Source organism: Salvelinus namaycush, chromosome 6 (genome assembly GCF_016432855.1).
Source record: "Salvelinus namaycush isolate Seneca chromosome 6, SaNama_1.0, whole genome shotgun sequence".
Lineage (NCBI taxonomy): Eukaryota > Metazoa > Chordata > Actinopteri > Salmoniformes > Salmonidae > Salvelinus > Salvelinus namaycush.
Genome location: NC_052312.1, coordinates 39,392,835 through 39,419,138, shown reverse-complemented (window position 1 = coordinate 39,419,138; position 26,304 = coordinate 39,392,835). Strand labels below are relative to the sequence as shown.

General features: G+C 42.7%; 4 protein-coding genes across 6 annotated transcripts in view; 3 read left to right on the top strand and 1 right to left on the bottom strand.

The window, feature by feature from the left end:
- The first annotated feature begins 1,075 nt into the window (after nucleotides 1-1,075).
- si:ch73-352p4.8 (cystine/glutamate transporter) lies at nucleotides 1,076-9,691 on the top strand. 2 transcript variants are annotated; one of them, XM_038996527.1, is made up of 12 exons: nucleotides 1,076-1,685; nucleotides 6,848-6,974; nucleotides 7,090-7,205; nucleotides 7,301-7,426; nucleotides 7,535-7,634; nucleotides 7,735-7,779; nucleotides 7,877-8,000; nucleotides 8,103-8,206; nucleotides 8,301-8,397; nucleotides 8,536-8,685; nucleotides 8,809-8,986; nucleotides 9,132-9,691. In XM_038996527.1, exons 1-12 carry the CDS (start codon nucleotides 1,451-1,453, stop codon nucleotides 9,194-9,196), a joined length of 1,467 nt encoding a protein of 488 aa, XP_038852455.1. In that variant the 5' UTR covers nucleotides 1,076-1,450; the 3' UTR covers nucleotides 9,197-9,691. The 2 variants fall into 2 exon arrangements, with proteins under 2 accessions (XP_038852455.1, XP_038852456.1); XM_038996528.1 differs by lacking the exon at nucleotides 1,076-1,685 and adding an exon at nucleotides 5,276-5,549.
- Nucleotides 9,692-10,214: 523 nt separating this feature from the next.
- foxm1 (forkhead box M1) lies at nucleotides 10,215-15,093 on the bottom strand. Its single transcript, XM_038996526.1, has 9 exons — nucleotides 14,951-15,093; nucleotides 13,743-14,245; nucleotides 13,481-13,629; nucleotides 13,053-13,247; nucleotides 12,737-12,865; nucleotides 12,499-12,555; nucleotides 12,194-12,245; nucleotides 11,910-12,079; nucleotides 10,215-11,812 (listed from the first exon to the last, which is right to left on the bottom strand). The coding sequence occupies exons 2-9, from the start codon at nucleotides 14,200-14,202 to the stop codon at nucleotides 11,006-11,008; spliced, it is 2,019 nt and encodes a 672-aa protein (XP_038852454.1). The 5' UTR covers nucleotides 14,203-14,245; nucleotides 14,951-15,093; the 3' UTR covers nucleotides 10,215-11,005.
- rhno1 (RAD9-HUS1-RAD1 interacting nuclear orphan 1) lies at nucleotides 14,079-16,773 on the top strand. 2 transcript variants are annotated; one of them, XM_038996531.1, is made up of 3 exons: nucleotides 14,079-14,260; nucleotides 15,528-15,730; nucleotides 15,890-16,773. In XM_038996531.1, the coding sequence occupies exons 2-3, from the start codon at nucleotides 15,548-15,550 to the stop codon at nucleotides 16,655-16,657; spliced, it is 951 nt and encodes a 316-aa protein (XP_038852459.1). In that variant the 5' UTR covers nucleotides 14,079-14,260; nucleotides 15,528-15,547; the 3' UTR covers nucleotides 16,658-16,773. The 2 variants fall into 2 exon arrangements, with proteins under 2 accessions (XP_038852459.1, XP_038852457.1); XM_038996529.1 differs by lacking the exon at nucleotides 14,079-14,260 and adding an exon at nucleotides 15,177-15,314.
- A 399-nt stretch (nucleotides 16,774-17,172) lies between these two features.
- LOC120049975 (tubby-related protein 3-like) overlaps nucleotides 17,173-26,304 on the top strand; it is a 40,138-nt gene continuing 31,006 nt past the window's right edge. The window contains exon 1 of the mRNA XM_038996525.1: nucleotides 17,173-17,276. Coding sequence (XP_038852453.1) covers nucleotides 17,257-17,276 — 20 coding nt within the window. The 5' untranslated portion in view covers nucleotides 17,173-17,256. The remainder of the gene's footprint in view (nucleotides 17,277-26,304) is intronic.

Sequence of the window (26,304 nt, the reverse complement as noted above, 5' to 3'; positions counted from 1 at the left end):
TCCTCACAATTTTCAGCTGAATAAACATGAAAATAAGACAAATAAATGCCATACTTTCCCTTTCTGTATTATTCAAGCCGCATAATGTGATGGTGTAGAGTGGTGAAATGTCAGATAAGTTATTGTGAATATGATCCTTAGTTTCCCGGAAATGCTGACACCCATTGTCAAGACATGCAATTACAACTAAACATGTCAAATGAAAATAAAGCAGCTATAACGCTGTTAACTGCTGTTAACAAGCGACGGATTAACTGAAATGGACAGCCACAGTCTCCCAAGCGTTAAGAAAAGAGAGACCAGATACATTTTTTCACAGTTTACTTTTGGATCCCTCACATGTGATCTCACGCTGAAGTTTCCTTGCTAATGACAAAAATACTTCACAGTTCACACACATGGACAAACTACATTACCTTGGTTTTATTCATCAGGCGTGTGTGCAGAGAGACATAATTGACATGCCAATTATTTGATGTTGCATTCAACCCCATTTTAGTGTTGACATTTGTGTCATATTGGATGTTATTTGGTTATGATTTGGTTATGAATGAATTCTACTGATATTTTGTGGATATTAGTGAGAACATCAATAAGGCCATCTGCTCCTATAGCACGTATACTTTCTCTGTTGTGAAGTTGTTGTTGAAAGTGACCCCCCTGTTATCTGTACAGCTGCCTCTACAAGGGCTGTTTGGGTTCTCTCCCCATGGTATTCCGTGTTTAAAGCTGTGCACACAAGCAAAACTTACACACACCGGCACACACACGCAAAGAACAACAACAACTTTAGTGCATGCGCACACACATGCATGCACGCATGCACGCACACATACACACACACACACAAACACATACACACTCATACTCAGTACAATGAATGCATCATGGCTTTGACCCGTCTAAACTGCCTTAATTACTCATGTTGTTGAAGCTTGGGAAGACTACTTGCTTTGTTTCCTGCTAGTGCAGGATTGGTGAGTTTCAATGGTTACTGATTGTGCTGATTTGCAAGAGCCAATGAGGGGGTAAAAAACAAGTTCAGGGGAGATGGCCTTGTGCAAGTGTGAGGGTTATACTCGTCTAGCCGTTCAGCTCATACAGCTCCACTCGGCTTGTCTCGTCTCTTAGCTTATCTCGTCTTCTATGCTAGTCCTCTACATACAGCAATCTTCATTGGATAAATACAATCAGTTTCAGTATAAGAAGAGAGATATATGAATGTTATAGTTTATCCATAAAGGGATTGACCATACTTTTGTTCATAAAGAGAGAATACTTTATTGTTCACTTAAATGGACTACTTCTGTGTTTTCTTTAAACTGGAATGTGAAAGGATTTTTGCTGTTTAAAAGTAATTTTTGGTATTTGATTTATTCACTGGAACTTGTTGGTGTAAGGCTGGATATCTAAACAAGGTGTGTGTTCACACCTTCAAGGCTGCAGAGGCATGGGCATAGATGGAATTCAGTCGAAGGAAGAGGGGGATGAGGTGAAGGAGAAGAAAGAAGATGAAGTGATCCACCTGAGGAGGACAATAGGTCTGCTTCCGGCTATCTCCTTCATCATCGGTACCGTGGTGGGCAGCGGCATCTTCATTGCACCAAAAGGGGTTCTGATGAACAGTGGTAGTGTGGGCCTGTCACTGGTGGTTTGGGCACTGTGTGGGGTTCTCTCGACCTTCGGTAAGCACCAACTGTCATTTTAAAAGAGGTAGTGTACCTATGAGAGCAAGAGGAGCATAATTGTGATGTTTGCGAGTGGTAGTTGCTAACACAATATCCGTTTTGAAACATTTTTATTAGATATTCACATCAGGCGGATTCAGTATTGTTAAGGTCCAATGCAGCCATTTTTATCTCAATATTAAAACATTTCTGGGTAACAATTAAGCACCTTACTGTGATTTCTTTCAATTAAAATGGTTAAAAAGATACAAAAATAGCTTCTTAGCAAAAACCAATTTATCTCGCAAGAATTTTGCTAGGACTGTATGGTAAAGGTCTGAATGAGGAGCCTAATTGGAGGAGCCTAATGGGAGGGATATGTAACCTGAAAACTAGCTGTTATTGCCAGAGAGGTATATTATTATTATTGGTCTATTAACTTACATTGCCTGGTGATGTAGCAAGGCAGGGCAAAACAACCTGAAATATCAGGCAGTCTTTTCAAACAGCTCTTACATTAAAAGTGTATTATCATAATTTTCACAGTATTATTCCAACCTCATAGTGTGGAAATATATATAAAACACAGGTAAATCATGCATTTGACAGCACTGTCCCTTTAATTCACAGACAGCTTACAACATTCACTCCCTTAATGGAAATTTAGGCTAGCTCAGAGGTAAACTGTGCTGGATGTATTCACTTAGCTGAATGATCTGGCCAAGGTCCACAATCCTCTGGTATTTGCACATGCGATCAACCTTTGCACCTACAGTTGAAGTTGTAAGTTTACATACACCTTAGCCAAATACATTTAAACTCCATTTTTCACAATTCCTGACATTGAATCCTCGTAAAACATTTGCTGTCTTAGATCAGTTAGGATCACCACTTTATTTTAAGAATGTGAAATGTCAGAATAATAGTAGAGAGGATTTATTTCAGCTTTTATTTCTTTCATCACATTCCCAGTGGGTCAGAAGTTTACATACACTCAATTAGTATTTGGTAGAATTGCCTTTAAATTGTTTAACTTGGGTCAAACGTTTCGGGTAGCCTTTCACAAGATTCCCACAATAAGTTGGGTGAATTTTGGCCTGACAGAGCTGGTGTAACTGAGTCAGGTTTGTAGGCCTCCTTGCTCGCACACGCTTTTTTAGTTCTGCTCACAAATTTTCTATAGGATTGAGGTCAGGGCTTTGTGATGGCCACTCCAGTACCTTGACTTTGTTGTCCTTAAGCCATTTTGCCACAACTTTGGAAGTATGATTGGTGTCATTGTCCATTTGGAAGACCCATTTGTGACCAAGCTTTAATTTCCTGACTGATGTCTTGAGATGTTGCTTCAATATATCAACAAAATTATGCAATCTATTTTGTGAAATGCACCAGTCCCTCCTGCAGCAAACCACCCCCACAACATGATGCTGCCACCACTGTGCTTCACAGTTGGGATGGTGTTCTTTGACTTGCAAGCCTCCCCCTTTTTCCTCCAAACATAACGATGGTCATTATGGCTAAACAGTTCTATTTTTGTTTCATCAGACCACAGGACATTTCTCCAAAAAGTACGATCTTTGTCCCCATGTGCAGTTGCAAACCGTAGTCTGGCTTTTTTATGGCAGTTTTGCAGCAGTGGCTTCTTCCTTTCTGAGCGGCCTTTCAGGTTATGTCGATATAGGACTCGTTTTACTGTGGATATAGATACTTTTGTACCTGTTTCCTCCAGCATCTTCACAAGGTCCTTTGCTGTTGTTCTGGGATTGATTTGCACTTTTCGCACCAAAGTATGCTCACCTCTAGGAGACAGAACGCGTTTCCTTCCTGAGCGGTATGACGGCTGCGTGATCCCATGGTGTTTATACTCGCGTACTATTGTTTGTACAGATGAACGTGGTACCTTCAGATGTTTGGAAATAGCTCCCAAGGATGAACCAGACTTGTGGAGGTCTACAATAATTTTTCTGACGTCTTGGCTGATTTCTTTTGATTTTCTAATGATGTCAAGCAAAGAGGCACTGAGTTTGAAGGTAGGCCTTGAAATATATCCACAGGTTCACCTCCAATTGACTCAAATGATGTCAATTAGCCTATCAGAAGCTTCTAAAGCCATGACATCATTTTCAGGAATTTTCCAAGCTGTTTAAAGGCACAGTCAACTTAGTGTATGTAAACTTCTGACCCACTGGAATTGTGATACAGTGAAATAATCTGTCTGTAAACAATTGTTGGAAGAATTACTTGTGTCATACACAAAGTAGATGTCCTAACCGACTTGCCAAAACTATAGTTTGTTAACAAGAAATTTGTGGAGTGGTTGAAAAACGAGTTTTAATGACTCCAACCTAAGTGTATGTAAACTTCCGACTTCAACTGTATAAAGTAACTCTGACTTATCTTATTTAATTAAGATAATAACAGTTGTCACGCCCTGACCATAGTAAGCAGTTTTTTCTCTGTGTTGGTTGGGGCGTGATAGTGACTTGGGTGGTCATCTAGGTGTTTTTTGTATTTCTATGGTGGCCTGATATGGTTCCCAATCAGAGGCAGCTGTTTATCGTTGTCTCTGATTGGGGATCATACTTAGGTAGCCATTTCCCCATTGGTTTTCGTGGGAGCTTGTCTACATTGAGTTGCCTGAGTGCACACCAGTAGCGTTTCGTTTATGCGTTATTGTTTTGTTTTGGTGAGTTTCAGTTTATAAAAAATATGTGGAACTCTATTCACGTTGCGCCTTGGTCTACTCATTTCAAGCAGCGTGCCCAGGAGGAGGAAGTATCCTGGACTTGGGAAGAGCTCCTAGATGGGAAGGGATCCTGGACTTGGGAGGAAATCCTGGCAGGACAGGATCGCCTTCCTTGGCGGGAGTCGCCTATGCGCATGAGAGGACAGCAACGACTTCGGGGAGGAAGGCCACAGAAACCCCAAGAATTTATTTTGGGGGGGCACATGAAGCAGTCGGCGGAGCCGAGGAGTGAACCAGAGCCAGTCAGGGAGTCGAGTGAGGAGCTCGACGCAAGATTCTGGAGAGAGGTGCTGGCGTTGAGAGCGCTGCAGAGTGGGCGTGCTGAGGTGCGTGTCATCAGCCCTGGTGCCACCTGTACCGGTCCCACGCATCAGGTCTCCAGTGCGCCTTCACAGCCCAGTGCGTCCTGTGCTAGCGTCCCGCACTTGCCGGGCTGGAGTGAGCATCCAGTCGGGAAGGGTTGTGCCAGCTCTGCGCTTTAGACCTCCAGTGCGCCTCCACAGTCCTGTGCCTCCTCTCCGCACTCGCCCTGAGGTGCGTGTCATCAGCCCGGTACCACCTGTACCGGTCCCACGCATCAGGCCTCCAGTGCGCCTCCACAGTCCAGTACGTCCTGTGCCTCTTCCCCGCACTCGCCCTGAGGTGCGTGTCATCAGCCCGGTGCCACCTGTACCGGTCCCACGCATCAGGCCTCCAGTGCGCATCCACAGTCCAGAGCTTCCGGCGACAGTTCCCAGTCCAGAGCTTCCGGCGACAGTTCCCAGTCCAGAGCTTCCGGCGACAGTTCCCAGTCCAGAGCTTCCGGCGACAGTTCCACGGTGCGGGAACCTCCTGAGACGGTCCACGGTGCGGGAACCTCCTGAGACGGTCCACGGTGCGGGAACCTCCTGAGACGGTCCACGGTCCGGGAACCTCCTGAGACGGTCCACGGTCCGGAGCTTCCGGTGATGATCCCCGCACCAGAACCGCCATGGAGGAAGACGTAATCTGCGAGCGGAGTGGGTACTTCGTCCCGCACCGGAGCCGACGCCCTGCGTCACCCATCATAGATGCCCACCCGGACCCTCCCCTATTGAGTCAGGTTTTGTGGTCGGAGTCCGCAACTTTTGAGGGGAGACTGTCACGCCCTGACCATAGTAAGCTGTTTTTTCTCTGTGTTGGTTGGGGCGTGATAGTGACTTGGGTGGTCATCTAGGTGTTTTTTGTATTTCTATGGTGGCCTGATATGGTTCCCAATCAGAGGCAGCTGTTTATCGTTGTCTCTGATTGGGGATCATATTTAGGTAGCCATTTCCCCATTGGTATTCATGGGATCTTGTCTACATTGAGTTGCCTGAGTGCACACCAGTAGCTTCACGTTTCGTTTATGCTTTATTGTTTTGTTTTGGTGAGTTTCAGTTTATAAAAAATATGTGGAACTCTATTCACGCTGCGACCTCGTCTACTCATTTAAACTAGCGTGACAACAGTTCCCTGTACAGGTTATTGTCATATATGCCTCCACTATTATTTGTACCATTAACTTAATTTAAAACATTTATTATCATTCAAGTATATGAGTCCTTGCACAGATGTCCAAATGTTTACTATTAAACTGATGGTTTAATATACAGATGTAGGATCTTAATTTGAGCCAGTTTGCTACAGCATGAAAATGAGCCTGCAACAGGAAATGTGAAGGAAATGTGAATTATTATGTGCATTATAATTAATGGCCATTTTTGTAGGGGTTGATCCATTTTTCATTAGAGCAAACCAAGTCTGAAATGGACATTTAATTGGAAATTACAAACTTTAGAAGCATTTATAAACCTGAAATACACTACAAGTTTGAATTTCCTGCACAGATTCTAAGCAACAAAATTCTAAGCAACAAGTGATCAAATTAAGAGCTGTACTATTTATTAAGGCTGTTTATAGGGTAATAGCCTACGGCTGACCAAATAAACAGATCAAAAGGGTAGTATGGGCTGAAAGCATGGGGTGGATGTATGGCTGACCTTTCCCATGTATACCCCCAGTTTTTAACTTTATTATACCACAGTTACAAGCACAGCTATAACTAGTGATATGCACTGAATAATGAATATTTAAAAAAATGTTTCCTGAATGTATAGAGATAGTTATACAAAAGAAAATATCCCAGCCCACTGAGCAAAAACTTGAGTCCACATAATTTCAACCAACAAATTCAATGTGATGGTGTTGAGCCAATGTGGAAAACTGACTATTTGAAAAAGTCATCAACGTAAGGGAATTTAGTATTTTTTTCACTCAACTTTTCACCTGAATCCAATGACATGGTGAATTTTTTTTGTGATTTCACGTTGAATTCACGTTAGTTGACCACTCAACCAAATGTAAATCAAAACTTTGTTGAACTGACGTCTATGCCCTGTGGGAGATGTGTCATCTGTTTCTGTCCTTTGTCCAGGGGCCTTGTGTTATGCTGAGCTGGGAACCACATTTACAAAGTCAGGGGGCCACTACACCTATCTGCTGGAGACATTAGGACCCTTGCCTGCGTTCCTGCGTCTCTGGGCAGAGTTTTTATTCATCAGGTCAGCAGCCTGTATCTCTGTCTCTTTGCATACACTCTTAGAATAGTTTAGGAGACAAACTTGTAGTAAACTATACTTTCTAATACTTTTACTGTACTCCATGTGGACTGTAAAGGCCAGCTGTAGCATCCTATGTGTCCCTGGCGTTCGGACGCTATGTGGTGGATCCCTTTTTCAGCCCTTGTGCTCCTCCCACAGCACTGATTAAACTGGTCAGCATCCTTGGAGTGAGTGAGTGATAAAATACAATCGATAAGACTTTGTGAATTGTTTGATTACTATGGAATACTATTTCAACGAGGTTTATCTTCCCCCTCTCCCTGTAGCATTTGTGGTGGCGATAAACTGCTGGAGTGTGACCCTGGCCTCTCGCACCCAGATCACACTGACATTCATCAAGATGTTTGCCCTGGTCCTAATCATCGTTCCTGGCATCATGGCATTAGCCAGAGGTGGGGTAGTGGTTTTGGTAGAGTAACATGATACACGATGTACACAATATACCCAGGACCCTATTCAATCAAACCCTGCTAACTCGTTTTCATCTCTCCCCTCCCCAGGACAGACAGAGAACTTTCAGAATGGCTTTGAGATTGATACATTAACACTGAATAAGCTACCATTGGCCTTTTACTCTGGTCTATATGCCTATGGTGGATGGTAAGCAGTGCACAAGAAAATCCCATATCATATACCAATTGTTGTGTTATCCATAAAGAACTGTTAACTGATAAATTGACATCTTTTACTTTCTTTGCAGGTTTTATCTGAATTTTGTCACAGAGGAGGTCATTAACCCAAATAGGTATTTTACATAAAAAAAACAATGTGATTGACCAATTATTTCCACACAAAAAAATCAAGTAACCTCAAGTCTTTGTTTGTCTGCTCTATTTTGTCAGAAACATCCCACTGGCAATCATCTTCTCCATGGTGACGGTGACTGTGTGCTACGTTCTTGTCAACGTGGCCTATTACACCATGATGACAGCAGAGGAGCTTCTTGTGTCTGACGCTGTGGCTGTGGTCAGTAATATGGCATCAGATGGTCAAATCCAAGAGAAGGAAAATAACTGCATGTGAAATGAACTGCATGTCAGCCTCATATGTGCTGTCTGTTTATCGCAGACGTTTGCCAATCGTGCGCTTCACGGCTTGGCCTCTGTGATTCCTGTACTGGTAGCTGTGTCCTGTCTTGGGGCGCTGAACGGTGGCTTCTTTGGAGCACCCAGGTAATAATGCTGCACTCTCATAATTCAGAAACGTACACCTTGATGTACGCTTGGCTGGTTCTATTCACGAGACGTCTGTCTGTCCGTGGTGCAGGATGCTGTTTGTGGGGGCCAGGGAGGGACACTGGCCAGTCCTCTTCTCAATGATCCACATCCGTAGAAACACGCCTCTGCCTGCTGTTCTGCTGCTGGTATAGTCTACTACTACTGCCCATAGTCTACCTTGCCAACCCAATTAGTCTCTTTACAGACATTTGTATTGGGTTGATGAGGTAGGTCTATGCTTTGCTTTCATGGTCCAGTTGAGATGTTTGTTGTCCTTCCTGCAGTATCCGTTGGTGGTAGTGATGGTGGCCAGAGGAGAGATATTCCAGCTGATCAACTTTGCCTCCTTCTCCCGGTGGCTCTTCATTGCCATGGCGACCATGGGGATGCTCATCCATCGCTACCGCTTCCCCCTCCACCCAAGACCCTTCAAGGTTGCTATGACTACTATAATTAACTCATGTCACTTGTTTGGTACTTACTAGTTGGCTGTTTCTTGACTGTTTACCTAGTTTTATTCCTATGATCAGCTCATAATTCTATTCTATGTCTACTAGGTGCCGCTGGCCATTGCAGTCACTTTCACAGTGGTGTGCTTCTTCATCGTTGGGCTGTCTCTGTACTCAGACCCCTGGAACACAGGGGGCAGCTGTGCTCTCACCCTGTCTGGAGTCCCTGTCTACTACCTGACCGTGCACCGCTCACGCCTGCCCGCCCGATGGAGAAAGAGCTTCAGTGAGTCACATCCTTATCATGCCACTATAATGTTGTTGTCATCATACTGAATTACTGATAGCAGAAATGTCAGGTGAGGGTGGTGTTGTGTGGGATAGTTATGGCTGTTGTGAGTCACCGACAGGACTGTCTCTCTATTCTCCAGACTACTGCAGTAAGCAGCTCCAGATACTGCTGGAGGTGGCTCAGCAGGAAGTCCAGACCTACTAAAGACGCCTCTTTACTCACACACACTGACCAGACGAACGGACACCCATTGCTGTGCCCTCCATATTGTATATGGATGTGAATACCAAGGCATGTTACTTAGATTTGGAAAAGAATGAGCCGTTAACTCTACAGCATTCACTGCTCGGAAAGTTAGTTCTGCTGAAAAACCCCCAATGACTATTGTTTTTGTTTACTTGAATTAATGAGGTGTACTATTTACACTTTGAATACGATATATGTTTTGTGTTGATTATTTACATTTAAAATGACAATCATGAGAAAATGTTGACATACTGGTATTTGGTACTCAAAACAAAAAGAGAAACTGCGACGTATTCATTCATTCCATTTACATAGGATTCATAAAACAGACATGCTTTTCTTAAACATCCCAAAAGTTACCCATGTCAGTTTTTCCACAAACCCTGCTCTGGGGTCTGTTGTACCAGACATGTAATAAAAACTGAACCAGAATGTAAAAGTTCTTGCATATTATGTGGTGTTCATGCCCCTTCCAGTTTATCATACCTTCAATTATAATATGGGACAAGAAACCCAGGACTGTGTGAATCTAGTTAAAGTTAAGACATCTAATCCCACCCAATGTGAAAAGAAGCAGCAAAGTCACCGGGTTTCACTGTAGTCAGCACACCCACCCAAAAAGAAAAAAGTCATTTTAAACATTTACATTAACTACTTTCCAAGACACCAATACTGTAAAAACACGAAGCAAAGTCAATCACCAGCAATCCCATGCCATGATATTAAACACTAGCAGACAGGATGCTCCTCAAACTTGAACCTGAATGTGTCCACCACAAGCACAGCTAACAAACAAACCAAGAATAACTATAAATAGCCATACATCGTTCAGAATTGGTCATAAGCAAATGATGCAGTCTTCCTTTCCATTAACAAAGTAACAACTATGACCCTACGATCAAAATAAAACCATAATAAACTCATGCATTAAATGTTTAATCTTCTAGCCAAAAAACTTCAAATGACAATTCAAACATACATTTTTTAAATTCAAATATATTTCCCTTCTACAGACGGAGTAAGACAGGAATAGAAGACATCACCATACTACTTTATGCTTTTACATAGTTTCTCACTCACTACTACCACTCTTTAAAAGTTCACAAAGCAGATTGGACATTGTGTCATACCTAGAATAAGTTACAAAAGTGCACTAGAATAAGTGTTGACTTGGTCAATCAAAAATGGCATCTCCTTTGGGTGTAGACAGCCCTGGTTGTTTATTACTTTCTCTCATTGGTGGTTGGTCATCTGTACATCATGTTACATCCTTTCAGAGGTCCAATCAAATGGAGACTCGCTCACTTCAGAGGCACCACATCTTATATTCTAGCATGGTAGTGTCGGTCTCACTGGATAGTTTGATGATTTATCTATGTATAAATGTACATTTTAAAAAGCAAAACATATTACAAAATGTGCAAATTAAACATACATATTCCATGTAGGCTACATACAACTCAGGCATACTTTTCAGTTCCCTAGAAGTTCCTTCAAGACTATCGTGGGAGACAGTGAATTGTAATCAAAATATGGTCACTTAAGCCTGTGGCATGAAACACAACCAAGCGAGAGAAAAAAGGAGAGGAAAAAGACTGGTTAGTAGTGACAAAAGCAACCAATGACAAAGGAAACATCTAAGTTAGAAAGAAAACTCCCACATTTACAGATTGGAAGACGATGTGAGCAGCTTGGGTAATGATGAGACTATGGCATCCTCATCTAGCAAAGAACTTTGAAAGGGTTGCGCTCTCTGCTCGGCAGTGGCTACTTGAGTTCAGGGATGAGCTGAGACCAGCTGATGTTCCCCATACCCAGATCATCATCCTCCAGGCCAGAGAAGCTGATATCCACCAAGATCTTGCTCAGGCTGTCGTTCATGGTGTCCAGGACCAAGCCCTCCGTAAGGGAGCGGTTGGCTGTGGAGGGACCCCCGATCTGGAGCTCTCTGGAGCAGCCCTGCAGACGCTCTGGCCCCGGGGAGCAGGTGCCGGTGGGGCCAGCCGCAGATGTGGAGCGTGCAGAGGTGAGCAGCTCGCGAGGGGAGTTGAACAAGGGCAGGTCCTTAAAGGGAGTGCTACTGAAGCTGAAGGGGGTGTGGTCATGGCGGTGTGGGGTGAAGCTGGGGCCGGGGGTGCGGATGGGGCTGAAGTCCAGCATGCCGCCTCTCTCCTTGCCCAGCGGGGTCACCCTCCAGGGCTCTAACAGCACAGTGGGTGGCTTGCTGGGGGTGGAGGAGGCTGGGTGGCTGCTCTTGATGGGAGTCTTGAAAGAGAACTCCCTGCAGGGGCTGTCAGGCTCCGGCCGGGGGTCGAGCTCGGCGTCCTGTAAGGCGGAGCCGTCGGAGGCCAGGCCCGAGTCGAAGAAGGTGCTGTCAGGGAAGAGGAGCACGGGCTCCTCGTTGGAAGGCAGGACGAGGCGCTGCTTGCGACGGGAGCTGCTGACTTCCTTCCTGGTGTTGGTCAGAATGGCCCTAGGGGTAACGGAGGTCAGGGGCACACAGACCTGCTCCTCCTTCATCTCCTCAATTGGAGGAGCATACAGCATCACTGTGGAGGCATCACTGTACGTAACCTGCAAACGCAGTAACATGTATTAATTTAATAATTATAGGGAATCAAGTAACCCCCCGCCACTTTACAAAACAAAAAAAGGTATGGTGAGACTTTACCTTGGGAGCTATACGGACCCTCTTGCCCCCTCCTGAGGAGCTAGATTTCTGCTGGGGAGCAGAGAGGGGGAGCCGTGTGGACGAGGACAGGAAGAGTGACTGGGTGAAAGGCAGCTGGATGGGGACCAAGTAGGAGTCTGCACGAGGAAGAAGAGGCTTCATCTTCCTCTCTGAAGATATGGATGGCAAAAAATAAAAAAAAGTTGAGGCAACGGCTACACATCAATAATTTCCAACTCTCAAAGGTTTGGCAATCGTCCAGCTGCTTGTTTCCCCCCACTTACCAGGAACACTGGCAGATGTTTTCTTGATTTCAGGAGCAATTCTCTTTTGTTGCTGCGGGAAACAATTGAGATGTTAACTTATATGAAGACGGCATGAGTTAGACCTGTGTAGGAGAAGTTACTGACTATGTACGGTGGTCCTGTGATGTCTGCCTCTCTCTGCCTACACCTTGCATCTCCCCTGAAATGAATTGTCAGCTTAATGAGGTAAAAAAGAGCAGATGGAAAGCATGTCCTGTCCTCTCTCCAACGGTCCTGTCCTCCCTGACTGACTGCCACAGATGAAAAGGGTAAAACAATCTTACATGTTGGTCACAGACCTGCATGGTCCGAGACGAGATGGAAGTTGGATCAGACTCAGTCTGTGGGGTGGAAAATTGGTCAAAAGGGACAGAGTTAATAATCATAGAGATAATAATCAAAAGGTAGATTTCAGAGTGAAGACAGTTATTTGCAGGCATTTGTCCTTTTGTGGAGTCCCATAGTTGTAATTGGCCAGCGACAAAATATGACTAAGAACAGAAAAGTGGGTAACATGCCAACCTTGTACACCTGGTCAAGAGTAAGGCAGCGATTGGCCTCTGGGCGGATGGTCCAGTAGGAGATCTTGCCATCTTGTGTTGTCTCACGGATGAACATGTCATGCAGGGAGAGATTGTGGCGGATGGAATTCTGGCAGAGGAGCATAGACAATATCAAACTAAGAGGATGTGGCTTATGCCATTGGCAATTATACAAGTTTTTGTTGGGTGCTTAAGGGGTATTTTTCTGCTTCTATTGTAACATGATCTTGTCCTCAACTACTAGAGTGGCACCAATACAATCTTTCTGTGACCAAGGGCTTATTGTGGATGTTTACCTTCCAGCCTGGCTTAGCCACCTTTCTGAAATATGGAAAGTGATCCTCAATCCAAGTATAGATCTCTTTCAATGTCATCCTCCTGCTCTTCTTACTGTTGATGGCAAACTGAATCATTGCCATGTACGAGTAGGGTGGTCTCTCTGACAAGGGGTCTTTGACAACCCTGTGTGCTTCCATTCGCTCACTTTGTGACTGTGTGCAAAACAGAACAAAAGAGAGGTTGGTTTCGTTTGGCCTATTTAGATACTACTCTTTGAAGACTCAACAAATGCAGCAAGCATGCAGAACTAATATCACACTTGAGTGCAACACTTGAAACATTCTAGATAAACATATAACACGGTGTCGGTGACACCCTCCTTGAGCATCACTGTTTACATACGTCCGTTGACAATCACACTGAGATGCTAAAAGAGGAGCCAAACCTGGAGAATCTGTTGGCAAGCATCATGATTCTCTTTGTTGGCAGCTTTCTTAGCAGGATCTGGTTCAAGACCGTCTGTATTCATCCTCCCAAGCCACTGGATGTTAGTAAGGCTGTCATCTAGAGGACTGCAATCAAGGTCCCTATTCACTGTGAAATAATAAAAACTGTGCGCATCAACAATGTTCATCATCAAACAGTTAAACAACACCGGAAAAGTAGAGGGTCATTTAACCCAAAATCATGAAAGCATATAAACATACATGGTTTAATTGTAGTCAAAGCCTTAGTATCCTTTAGGCAGTCCATTGTTGTTGCCTTCTCTGGCTGTGTGACAAGAGCCATGCTACTCCTACCAGAGCTGCGACCTCTCATATAGCTAGGTTGACAGAAAGAATCTGCAACATCCTCGATACAGCCACCACCACTTAGAAGGATGAATTTGTTTGGTCCTTGAGAGCCACACTCCTTCCCCTTGGCAGTGAGGGCCCCAATTACACTCTGAAGGTCTGCAGTTTTGGGGATGACAACCACTTGTGTGCCAGGCATAGTGGGATGGTCCATGATACGGATGCCATCAGGAAAACACTGGCCACCTGAGGGTTTGGATGTGGATGCTTCCTTGTGTCGTAGTCCATCCGGCTCATCAACTGCTGGTTCATTTAGCTGAAAAGGAAGCTTCCTCCTCCTAAGGATCAGGGGCCTTCTTGGGCTCTGTCTCATTCTGCTCAGATTACAGAGCTGGCCCTTTGACTTCACTTGATGTCTGAAGAGATAACAGGTAACGTTAAAGTTAGAATGTAACGTTACAGCCAAAACTACATTTTCGCTGGGGCAGAAAAAGCTGGTTAGGTTTGAGCTAGTTGGCTAAATGATAGCTAAACTGATCTGATGACGAATCAGGTGCTGACAACTTTCTACCTGAGTTGATATGCTGCAACTAAGTAAGCAAGGCTGTCGATGCAAAAGCTGTTAGTTCGAAAATTATCCAAGGTTCTTTTGATGGGCAAATTAAAGTAGCGTTGGTAACAACGCCGAATTAAATGTATATCGGTTATAGATCACATCATGAAGTGATGTTTTCCATATTTGCGCTGACGTTACTCTAGTAACTTGCTAATCTAACTATACTAAAATCTATTTGATTGTATCAATTAAAAATAAAGCAGCCAGGTAATTGTTACAATAGCTAGCTAGCTAACGATTTTAGAATAGAAATACCAGTCTTTCAAATATCAGCTATGGTTATGACGCAGTCTTCTAGAACATGATGGTGTTAGCTAGTTGCTAATCCACGGGTTTCTAGTTAGTTAGCTAGCTAACATACAAAGAAGGTAGAAACATATTCTCCAAACTAGCTAGTAGTTAGTTAGCTAGCGGTAATAGTTAACGCGTTTAGTTTGCCAGCTAACGTTAGTCCAGTTAATTAGCCAGCTAGCTAGCAACTTTAACCAAGTTGCATATAACAAACCTTCATATTATGGTGATGCAATGCGCTTTTGTTCTGGGTTATTTGACTCCTTAATTAAACAATGACAATAATCGAAAATGAAAGTTGACAGGTAGTTTGTAGATCTCAATCTCCTTTCATTCAGTGTGAAAGGGAATGGGATTTTGAATTTTGGCGCAGTATTTGCGATTCCGGTCATGTGGTCTTTGCATATCCAATGGACTGAACCCAGTGGATGTGAAAACCAATCAGCGTTAACCATCATGTTAACGGCAAGACTTGGAGGACAGCGAAGCAAATGCAAAACGTTTGCACTTTCTGATTCAGACATTATTTCTTCAAAACATTGATAGCTAGCTACTTCTGACATGCAGTTTACACCCAGGTACGTCGTGTGATTATACGAAGGCGTATGTACTCTTCCATGTGTTCATGGAAGGGTACTTCACTCTGTTGTTATTTTTTGTTGTTGTAGCTAACTAGCTACTTAACCCAAAGCAAGCTATAGCGTTATAACGTTTCTTATATGCCACATCTGTTTCATACTGCATTCCTTTAAAACGTCCCAATATATTTAACCTTCTCTTTATCCCATCAGCTCCTCAGCCATGATCTCTGATGCCCCGTAAAACAAGAAAGAAATCTTTGCCAAACTCACAGAAGCCGTCGTTGTTGTTTTTTGAGCCACCACTTGATGACGCCAGATACCACAATGTGCCTAAAGTGAGCGGCGCACTCAATCCCAAATCATTTCTAGATGAGGAGCAGCGACAGAACAGCTGCACAGCCTGTAGTTCTTGGGTAATCACAGTTTATAACTGTTAATGTGTATGATGCTAATCATGTTTTTAATGTAATTATTTACTATCTTCTGAATGTTGTCCTTTCATACCATAGACTATAAATAATGTATGACAAACATGTTCAAAGATGTCTCGTCTCTCGCTCACTCAATTTCAGGTGAGTCCACAGTTTGATCAGCTACCGCCCCCTGCACCCAGAGGAAGGCGAGGGAGGAAGAAGTGCCTCTCTGCAACAAGCATTCTTGACAAGAGTTCTCACTTATCCAGAAAAGGTAGTGTTTACAAGTTCCAAGCCTTATCCTTTCAGAGAAGGTCAACAGCCCAACCTCTCCATCAAAAGCATGCATGTAGAAAGAAGGCTGTAGAATCTGCTCTTGGGGCCCATGAGGAGCAGCAGGGCTTGCAAGTTCATAAGGTTGGTTCTCTAAGTACAGAGTACCTAAGTAACCAAGATGAAACGGAGACACCAACACCGAGAACTTCTCTCAGGAAAGGGACAGCTGAGAGGAGACGGTTGTCAGAGGTAACACCGGAAGATGCAGCATCAACCTCCGGCAGATGTGTGGGGGTCCTTAGAACGTCAGCTGCCAATGTTGCCAGACATGGCAAGAGCCCAGCGTCATGCTCTGCTCGGACTCCTGCCTCAGCAACACACCACACCCCTGGCACGGACAATGTCTTCTCCCCACTTGATGTAGAGACTCCAGAGTTACACCATGATGGAAGTTCCTCCTTTCTTCGCCTCCTGTTGCCTGCGTCACAGCCGATGACCCCGCCACATACTGTGACTTCAGAGATTTTAGCAACAGACACCCCAGAGAGAGACTATGGAGTCAAGGTTACATGGAGGAGGAGGAAAGGGCTGATGAGGTTGCTGAGGGACCGAGGTTATCTTTCAAGTGCAGAGGCACTAATTAGCATCTAATCAACATAACTGTAAATGTTGACATCATTTTACTATCATGTTCTGCAATTAACAATGAATTGTAGTTAACATTGTAGTTAACACCACATGAATAAATTAGTCCACTGATTGAAAGTGATATGTTGCAATAACTATAATATTATTGAGTCCACTCAATTGTTTTGCTGCTCGGGATAACTTGGCATGTTGTCCATGTGCAGTTGGTAGTTCAGCCCATTATGGATGTGGCTCTGTCTAGGTTCTTGATTTCTTTGTACCCTGGGTCCACATTAAATATTTTTAAAAATTGGTTGTTTTTCAATTTAACATAAGTGCATAATGAATTTTTGTGGTTTGAGTGTTACAACACTAGCTAGTAACGTTGGTATAAATAGAGGGTTCTATTTACTAGCTACATTTGTGGTAACATGGAATGCAGAGGCAAAGAAACCTGTTCAATCACTCAAGTCTATATAACCTGCCATCCAATAGGATAGTCCGTTGTAGTCATGTGCGGTAACTAGGGCTGTTGGGAACAATTTTCCAAGCGTGTCAAGGAAAGTTGTCTGCTGCACGGGGAGGCCACCACCAGCTGGGATCCATAGCAACCGTGGATAAACATGAGTTACTACAGCATAAGGTAAGTAAAAATATATATATATATATGTCGTTCTTTGCCCATGATACTATGTAGACATGCAGTGTCCAAATTGCATGGGCGAAGCGTGTCTGGTGGGTGGTGCGCGAGACTAGTCTGTCACTTAACTTTTTCAGAAGGCACTGTTGCTTGAGAAGACTGATGCTAGTTTGGCTAATGTTAGGCTAGCTAGCTAATGTTTCTTGTTTGCCTGAAGATAACCGAGCACGCTGAGTGGTAAATCAATCATGGAAGATGATACCAAGCACAAACTAAAATACATATTTTCCACAACTTGAAATGTAGCTAACTATTGTATACAGGAATCAAGCAGCGTTCAACGCTTATCATTAACCATTTGGGGATCGTTTTATCACGAAAAGGAAGCGTGAGTTGGTCAGTGAATTGTAGCTTGGAAAACTCCATCGATTGTTAGCTAGCTAGCGTGCTTGTTAAGGGTAAAGCAGAAAGCACACAATTCTTCATGGATTGCTCGTAAACTTTTTGATTTTTTTTGTAACAGGGATGTGTTTGAAAATGAGAGAATCTTTTTTATTTTAACTTGCTAGCTAGCTATAACGTAAAATGTCAAAATTGTATGAACATGCATGTTGACAACGAAGCTATAACGACGTTATAAACATCTGGCAAGGCTCAAGCCTTGAATATGTTGGGTTGCTAACGTTACATTATTGCGTCACAAAAGCCATCAGATAGGAAATATATTACACTCGATTTCTCGAGTTACTGTGGCTTTGTCATAGGAGCTTGCGCCATTGTCATTGGAGACGGCACCGCAGAAATGTGGGTAGCTTGCTAAAAAATACAGTATTAGGGCCTATGAGGGGGGCAATCTTGGCAACATCACTTGGCACGGTCACTACCGAAGAAGTCTCCGAAACGGAAGAAGTGACAGGATGAACAACATCAACAAAAGCAGGTGAATCAAGCTAATGTCATAGGCATGATGATGGTATGGAATTGTGGCCAACATGGGGACAATCCGATGTTGATTAGGGTGTTGGATGGTTCAGTTCGTGGTTAATGATGTGATAGGCTACATGGAGGCAATAGACAAATGATATGTCAGTCAAGAGTATGATTATTATTTAACACTTCCTGAACCCTTCGGCATAACAGAATCACCTGTCATAAACACAGTCATGACAGTTTGTCATTAAAATGACAACTGACTTTATACTGTTTATGACCATGCTATTATGACAAACACTGTTCTTTTGAGCAGTTTAAGGTGTTATACTAGCACCCACAAGTGAAATCCACTGCATTGCTTTTGCGATCTCATTTCACCCTGTGAAGTTGAGTTTCATTTAGGGATTCTTACTGCTTATTTCACTAGCAAACGTTTTCCATATGCTGTGCATTCCAGGTCAAAATAATGACACTCCACCCCCATATGATTGTGGATTGGAATGTAGGATGGCTGAATGTTATGTGACTATCTGGAGGCAATAAAGAATTCCACAGTCTTCGGTTTTTAAAGCGTACCCACGAATGTTGCAATACCATTGCACCCACAACAAACAATATTATTGGCTATTCCCTTTGTGACATCAATGCACACTGTGGAAAATGGCTCAGGAAAATTAATAGGCAAACATGTTGACACAAGAAATGCATTATTTCCTCTAGGATTTCCACCGAACATTTTAGAGGCCCTCTTGGACGCTGAGACAAAATGTTGCAGTTTTAAAGCTAATTTCCTGCAATTCTACACATTTTGCCATGGGGCAGAGAGAACATTTGACAGTTTTATAGCTAGTTTCATGGTATTCTAAACATTTTTCCATGGGGATGAGAGAGCATTAGCAGTTTTAAAGTAACTGGCCAGAGAAAATCTCACTTTAAAAAGTTTATATGCTGTTAACTCACAAATAATGTTGTTGATTCGTCCTATACTTGTATTTGTGGCCAACGCATAAATTACAGCCACATTGACATTTTCCCACCTGGGGCAGAAAAAGATGGTTAGCTATAATGGCTAAATGACAGCTATACTGTTGAGCTGATGACGAATCAGGTGCTGACAACTTTCTACCCGAGTTGATGGGCTGCAACTAAGCAAGTAAGACTTTCGATGCAACAGCAGTTAAAAAAATATCCAAGGTTCTTTTGATGAGCAAATTAAAGTAGCGTTAGCTAGCTAGCTAGGGTAACCTGTTAACACCAAATTAAATTTATATCGGATATGGATCACATCATGATCTGATGTTTTCCATATTTGTGCTGACGTTACTCTAGTAACTTGCTAATCCTTTCCTACAATTCTACACATTTTGCCATGGGACTGAGAGAAAATGTGCAGTTTTAAAGTAACTGTCCAGTGAAAATCTCACTATTAAAAGTTAATATTCTGTTAACTCATATCCAAATAATGTTATAGACTCGTTCTATACACATATTTGTGGCCAAAGCATAAATTGGAGAATAAACACTTCAAACTTGCATCTCAAACAGACCATTTAATAAAAAATGCTTGCTTTTTCCTCATGGAGTATGATGTAATACTCCTAAAGAGGTTGAGCTGGCCAATCAGCAGTCTACTCGTATTAATATTTTTAATGATCGGTATACGCCCACACCATTCTGTTGTTGGGGTACGCCTAAACCATTCCAAGACAGAAACGCTTTTTTTGGGAAGGAAAGCTATTTTACTCATATTGTAATTCGTTATAGGTCATATTTCATATTAATCTGGAAACACTGGACAGCTACTTTTAAGCAAATGTCATGCAATTCTACACATTTTGCCATGGCTTATGCTGTGTTCTTATGCTATCTGAGTGACTCGAACATAACAAAATCAAAAGGGGCCCCATGCCAGTTTTTATTCTGGTGGTTGTTAGCTAGTTCTCAAAGATGATCTTATTTAAAAATATATGCCCTCATTATCTTTTCTGCATTTTTTTTATATCTGGTTTTAGTTGTTTAAGTTTCCACTGAAAACGTTTTATGAATACAGGGGAAACACTGACATGACGTGTTGGAGCATGCCTCTCCCTGCCTCCTCTTACACTAGCTTCTCAATCAGTTTCAGGAGGGAAATCAACTCCCCCTATGGTCCCCCAGCACTCCTATTGATGTCTGTTTGATGTCAGTGCATTAGGACTGTGCTGACCAGAGGTGCCCTGAGAGCAGAGCATGGTGCTGTATGCGTAGGAGGTTACTGTAAGCTCTGCAGAAAAAGTGTGAAATCCATAGCTACATTTTTACCCTGAGATGAGAATAAAATCAGAGGGCAGTTCCCACCCTTTCCTGTTCAAATGCTGCAACGTGGACTGTGATTATTTGATGTAATCTGCTTGTGTAGTCTTTCAGAGGATATATGTAGAGGATTAGTGTAAAGAACAGACATGTAGCCTGGGCAGGGTTTCCGTTTGGAAAATTTGGCGCCGGACACTGTGACCGACAAGATTTTAATTTCCCGGATGTTTGACAAATATACCGGACATCCATATGCATTGGGTGCGTAACATAAGGTGTCGTCCCATGGTGCTCAAAAGCACATTTTAGATTATTGTAATTAATCTTAACAGAATAGAAATTACGGTAGCCTGTAAAGTTTTAATAAAATAAAGTACAATGATGTTCTTATATAAACATGACAGGTTGAAAAGCAAAACATTGCCCAATGCGTCTTCATCCCTGCAATAAATCGTAAATGAATATCATTAAAAAAAAAGAAAAAAAAACATTTAGCCTAGAAGAACAAGTCGCCTACACAGTAATAAAACACAACTTCAAAATATAATATTTGTATAATATAATTTGCAAACGATCTGTCCTATAGCCTATTTGTATGAACATTTTAATTAATAAATATAAAACCACAGCTGGTTTCAAATACAATCTAGGCCTCTCTAATTTAATTGAGCCTAGGCATAAAGATTTTAATTAGGCCTAATAAATAACAAAACATGGCTGTCTACGAACTCCAGGGCCAGCCCGCCTCGCTCCCAATTCCAGCTGCGATTCAGCACCACAGCAGTGGAAAGAGGCCACTCTAGGTGTCCACAAAATGAAGAAATTATCAAACTGATGTTGGACAATCAAATTTCATATGTAAATGTGAAAAAATGGTTACAGCTGGTTCAATAATAGAAAGCTTATTTTACAATACTCCTGTGAAACGAGGCCCGTGCCATGCATTTATAAAAGCTCTTGTTTCCAAAGCTCAATGTTTAGTTTCTAAGTGCCACTGAATAAGCTCAACTGAAATGCACCAATAGTGCACGATACACATCATTACTCTACTCTGGTCTATCAATCCATTCCAAATCTATATAGGCCTGGCCTACTATACATGGTGATCTTGCCTAGGGCGGCAGCAGAACTGCTAGGACTGGGCCTGTCAAACATAATAATTTGCCTGTAATTTACTTGCGTTTGCGGCAGACCTTGGCCTGCTCAAAGTGAGCTGCTGCTGCTGTTGGGAAGTCAAAACTGTCCAACTCCTTGGAGCAGCTTAATGCACATCAGCCTCGTTACTTTGTTCTCAAGAAGGCGCGATCTTGAGGCCGTATTTACTCTGATTTGGAGAAAGAATCCCCTCTCGATGGGCACACTGGAAACGGATCATCAACACAATCTTCGCCAATTTTGCCCAGTCAGGGTACATTTAGCTGAAGTCCCTTGTGAGGACCTCGCATCTTTTTGCGTGAGTAAAAATAGAAACGCCACCGACACTAATTTCCAAGCTGCTTGAGGATTTATTAACCTAATGAAATGTATTTGCCTATGAAGTTGGAGCACATCGACTGGTATCTTCATCAATAAATAAAAAGCATTATTTTGCAATAGATTATTTGATTTTTTTTCAGGACAATTTGTCCGGTCACAATTTTATTTAGCGTCTTTTCTTTTATTTTGGCCCGAAAGCTGTAATTTACCGGCTAACGGAAACCTAGAGCCTGGGTTTGGCAGGCAAAAACAACACACCAGGCCTGGTTCGCCACCATGTCCAAGCCCCCCAACCAGCCAGACACTATTTGTTTGTGTCCAGCTGTCATGTACGCAGATGGCACAGCTGCAAGGTCTGTTCAGAGAGGAAACATGGGAGTTTTAAATCCTTGCATGTAAAACATCTAACCTATCTCTCAAGCCCTTTCCAGTATCCTATCCTTCTCTCTTTCTCCGTAAGGGCTCTCTTCTCTCTGCTGTGGGTTTCATGCTTGGGTGACTCAATTGGCAGAGGATGCGAGTGTCTGTTTTAAGAGCTGAACAGAGAGGTGGAAAGTGACCTTAACACAGCAGTATCTCAGGCTGATACCATAAACCTGAGAGTAGAGGGAAAAATGCATCAGATGAAACTGTTCTGATCAAGCGCATGGATGGACAAATGAAAATCGGGGTGTCTGTAAGGTATAGTGCACACGATTATCATGGTCAGTGACCTAAGATAATCATGCACTCACAGTCTCACTCAGAATCAGTTACCATTCAGTCTGCTGTAGGAAAATTGGTCCTGGTTTAATTCAATGTATCTTCAGCTTAAATCAGCTTTTGCAGGAATTCCCTTTCCATAAAGGTGTGGTTGTTGTATCCCTATTTCACAATGGCTCAGCAGACCTATAACAAACCAGCTGGACCTCAAGTATCTAACTGTACAAGACCTGTGGGTGAGAAAATGGGGTAGAAGGGTAGAAAATGGTTTGCAATTTACTTCCTATTTTCCAGCACATTCCGAACACATGCCTCCGCAGTGGCTTGGACAATCCATCCAGTTGAGTCAGGGACTGACAGACAGAGGGAAAACCTCTGGTATTTGCAATAGGTAGGCTGGTTCTCAACTGAATCATGTAGGCTACTCCATTTTAGCCTACCTAATCTCCCGTGGGCAGATTCTGTGTGTAGACCGAAGAACCTGCCGTGACTCAATGGGATGCATGAGATAGCGAGCTTCTGTAGTTTCAGTCTTTGGGTTTTCATCATTGTTATATGGACGTAAGGCGTTGCTTCGAGTGCTTACCAGTTGACACTTAACTCTTGTTTCCATCATTTGTTTTGACAGTGTTTAATTACTCTCAGGTGAATCATTCCCCAGATTGCCCTCAGCTGAGGAGAATGCCATTTTCCCTTCACAGGCACGCGCACGCAAACACACGTACACAAACAGAAGACGATATGACTTAAAGATCCTGTGGTCTCCTAGCAACAGGATCAAGGTCCCCCACTTCTTGCCAGTTTTAGGAATGAGAGGGTTGTTTGTTTATACTTCCGTTAATTGGGAGTAACTGTGATTATCATCCAGAAACAGCTTTACTTACACGGATTCAAGGACCATATAAGGAAAGCCTATGTAGAAAGGCAGAAAACCAGAATAATGTGGTTTCACATTGACAAGAAACAGTTTGGTTCATTTTGCTATGACTAAGCAAATTCCATGTTCTGGCATTTTCTGTCAAAATAAAAGTGTTGGAATATTTTAACTTAAGATACTAGGCCTAGGCTAAAGCCCACAAAGCGTAAACCAATTGGTGTTCAATTCAGTTTTTTAGTCAATGGTCTGCGGTTTTGGTATGTGAAATATCTCCCTCTGAGTCAGAGGAAATGGCGTCTGTGGAGTTCTGCAGAAAGCATTTTTATCTATTCCGATACAGTCATGTCCAGCTTTAGCACGTGGCCTATCAGTCTATATATCTGATACATCTTATAAACTGAAGAAAGACAGACATATAACTAAGTCAGAGGACCAAGTTTAGGGATTTTATGCCCGGTATTTTGTCTTGGCATGAACTCACGCCACATTTAGACTCCCCTAACAAATCCCTGTTCGTTCACTGTGTTGTGTTCAGAGGCTAGCCTCAAGTGTGGCGTCATGGCAACTGCTGCTACCCAGAGACCTCACCCTCAGCTGCTTGGCGCTGTCACTCCCTGGGATGGGACTCCCTCCAGGCTGCAGGGTAGCAGGGTTGTAGTTGGAGCTTCAGGTAGACCTTCAGACTGACTCTGGACCAGGTTGGGAGTACCATACATTACCGGAGCTGCTGCTGTACTGACTATCACACATCTAGACTGGCTGATACAGCATCATGGACAGTGTAAAGAGTGGTGTCTCCCAGCCTGTCTACAGCCGCTGGTCCTACAGGTATTCAGCAGGCCGTAGGCACACGCTCGCACGTAGACATTATCATATTGTGTACACACACACACACACACACACACTGTGTGCTTGATTTCTCATAAATGTGTACTGTAATATGAAAGAGGAACTGAGAGTCCTGTGAGTCAGGTGTTAGTTGTGCCTGTGACTGACAGATAGGCTTTGAGCATCTCCTCTTGTTCCCACTGCTCCTACCTCTTACCCACACCTCTGTTCTCCTTGGGCTGAATGGCTTACCTGCTGTTAAAGGGAAACCACTTTTTTCATTAGTCACTGTTGATACAGCCCCAAAATGTTTTGTATGTCAGCAGTCAAGTTTGAAAGATATTGGAATTTCAAGAAGCAAAGTGTCACCGGCCAAATACAGTGTCAACAGGGCTAATAAAAAAAAAGGTCTCTAAGTATCTCTCCCACGCTCATGTTTCGTCTGCTGCATCGTCGTTACTTATTCAGAGCTCCACCACTTGTACTGTAACTAGTTTCTTTTTAACATGTTATATTGTGAGGTTTTGTTTTACAGCTGTTTGTTCTAAGGACGTGCTAAGTAGCTGACATGAAAGAATTTGATTGAAGTTGCTTGTGTTGAAAAGACTGTCGTTTAGCTTGTATGAGTCCTATAATATCCTAGGCCTAGTTAAACAGAGTTGTTCATGCTCTACACCTCACCATGCGTTGATCATTTATTCAGCTGGTGTCTTTTCGTCTGGCTTCCTTAAAGGCACAATCTGCGATCTGGAAATCTGTTTTAATGGTCATTTCAATTCTTGGTATATAGCAGGGCTGCCGTTTCACACAAAAAACGAATCCCATATTCTAGCTTTAACTTGACGCAGAGCTGATCTGACTGCCAGGGAATCAAAAGCTGCCTAATCTCACCCATGTCATCACCCTGTTTTGAATAATCCGTCTCTCTTGTGATTTCACTCGCTGAACTGGAACTGAAGCCATTATGTCCAACCTCTGGGGAAATAGAAGTTTAATTAGACTTCGTCTCGTTCAGTCTTTCTTTTTAACCCCGGAAAGTCATTTGCCAAAGGGGAAATTACATTTACTTTATTCAATGAACTTTTAAACATTTACTTTATTCAATGAACTTTAAAACATGATTTAAATTAGTCCACAGCTGTGAAGTATATTAATGAAAATCCATTTATTGCAGTTTGTTAATACGCTTCTCTGTTGTCTCTCGTCTGATAATAAAGTCTCTAATTTTATGCTAAATGCCAGAGACGCTTGGAACTGCATCATATTGTCATCTGAATGCAGTAGTCTCATCCTATTCTCAAGCCTTTTCACCAACAGACCGAGGACAATGCGATGACATGAAGGGTATCCTAAAACTTGTTTGTGACAACGTAACAGGCTATTATTGGGCTGCGTTTTGTTTGCTTGTCTCAGTAAGTCTTTTACAGCACAGTGTCAGTGTTATTTATTTCACCTTTATTTAACCAGGTAGGCCAGTTGAGAACAAGTTCTCATTTACAACTGCGTCCTGGCCAAGATAGAGCAAAGCAGTGCGACAAAATCAACAACACAGAGTTACACATGGGATAAACAAACGTACAGTCAATAACACAATAGAAAAATCTATATACAGTGTGTGCAAATGTAGTAAGGTTAGGGAGGTAAGGCAATAAATAGGCCATAGTGGCGAAATAATTACAATTTAGCATTAACACTGGAGTGATAGATGTGCAGATGATGATGTGCAAGTAGAGCTACTGGGGTGCAAAAAGTATATAATATGGGGATGAGGTAGTTGGGTGGGCTATTTACTGATGGGCTGTGTACAGGTGCAATGATCGGTAAGCTGCTCTGACAGCTGATGATTAAAGTTAGCGAGGGAGATATAAGACTCCAGCGTCAGTGATTTTTGCAATTCGTTCCAGTCATTGGCAGCAGAGAACT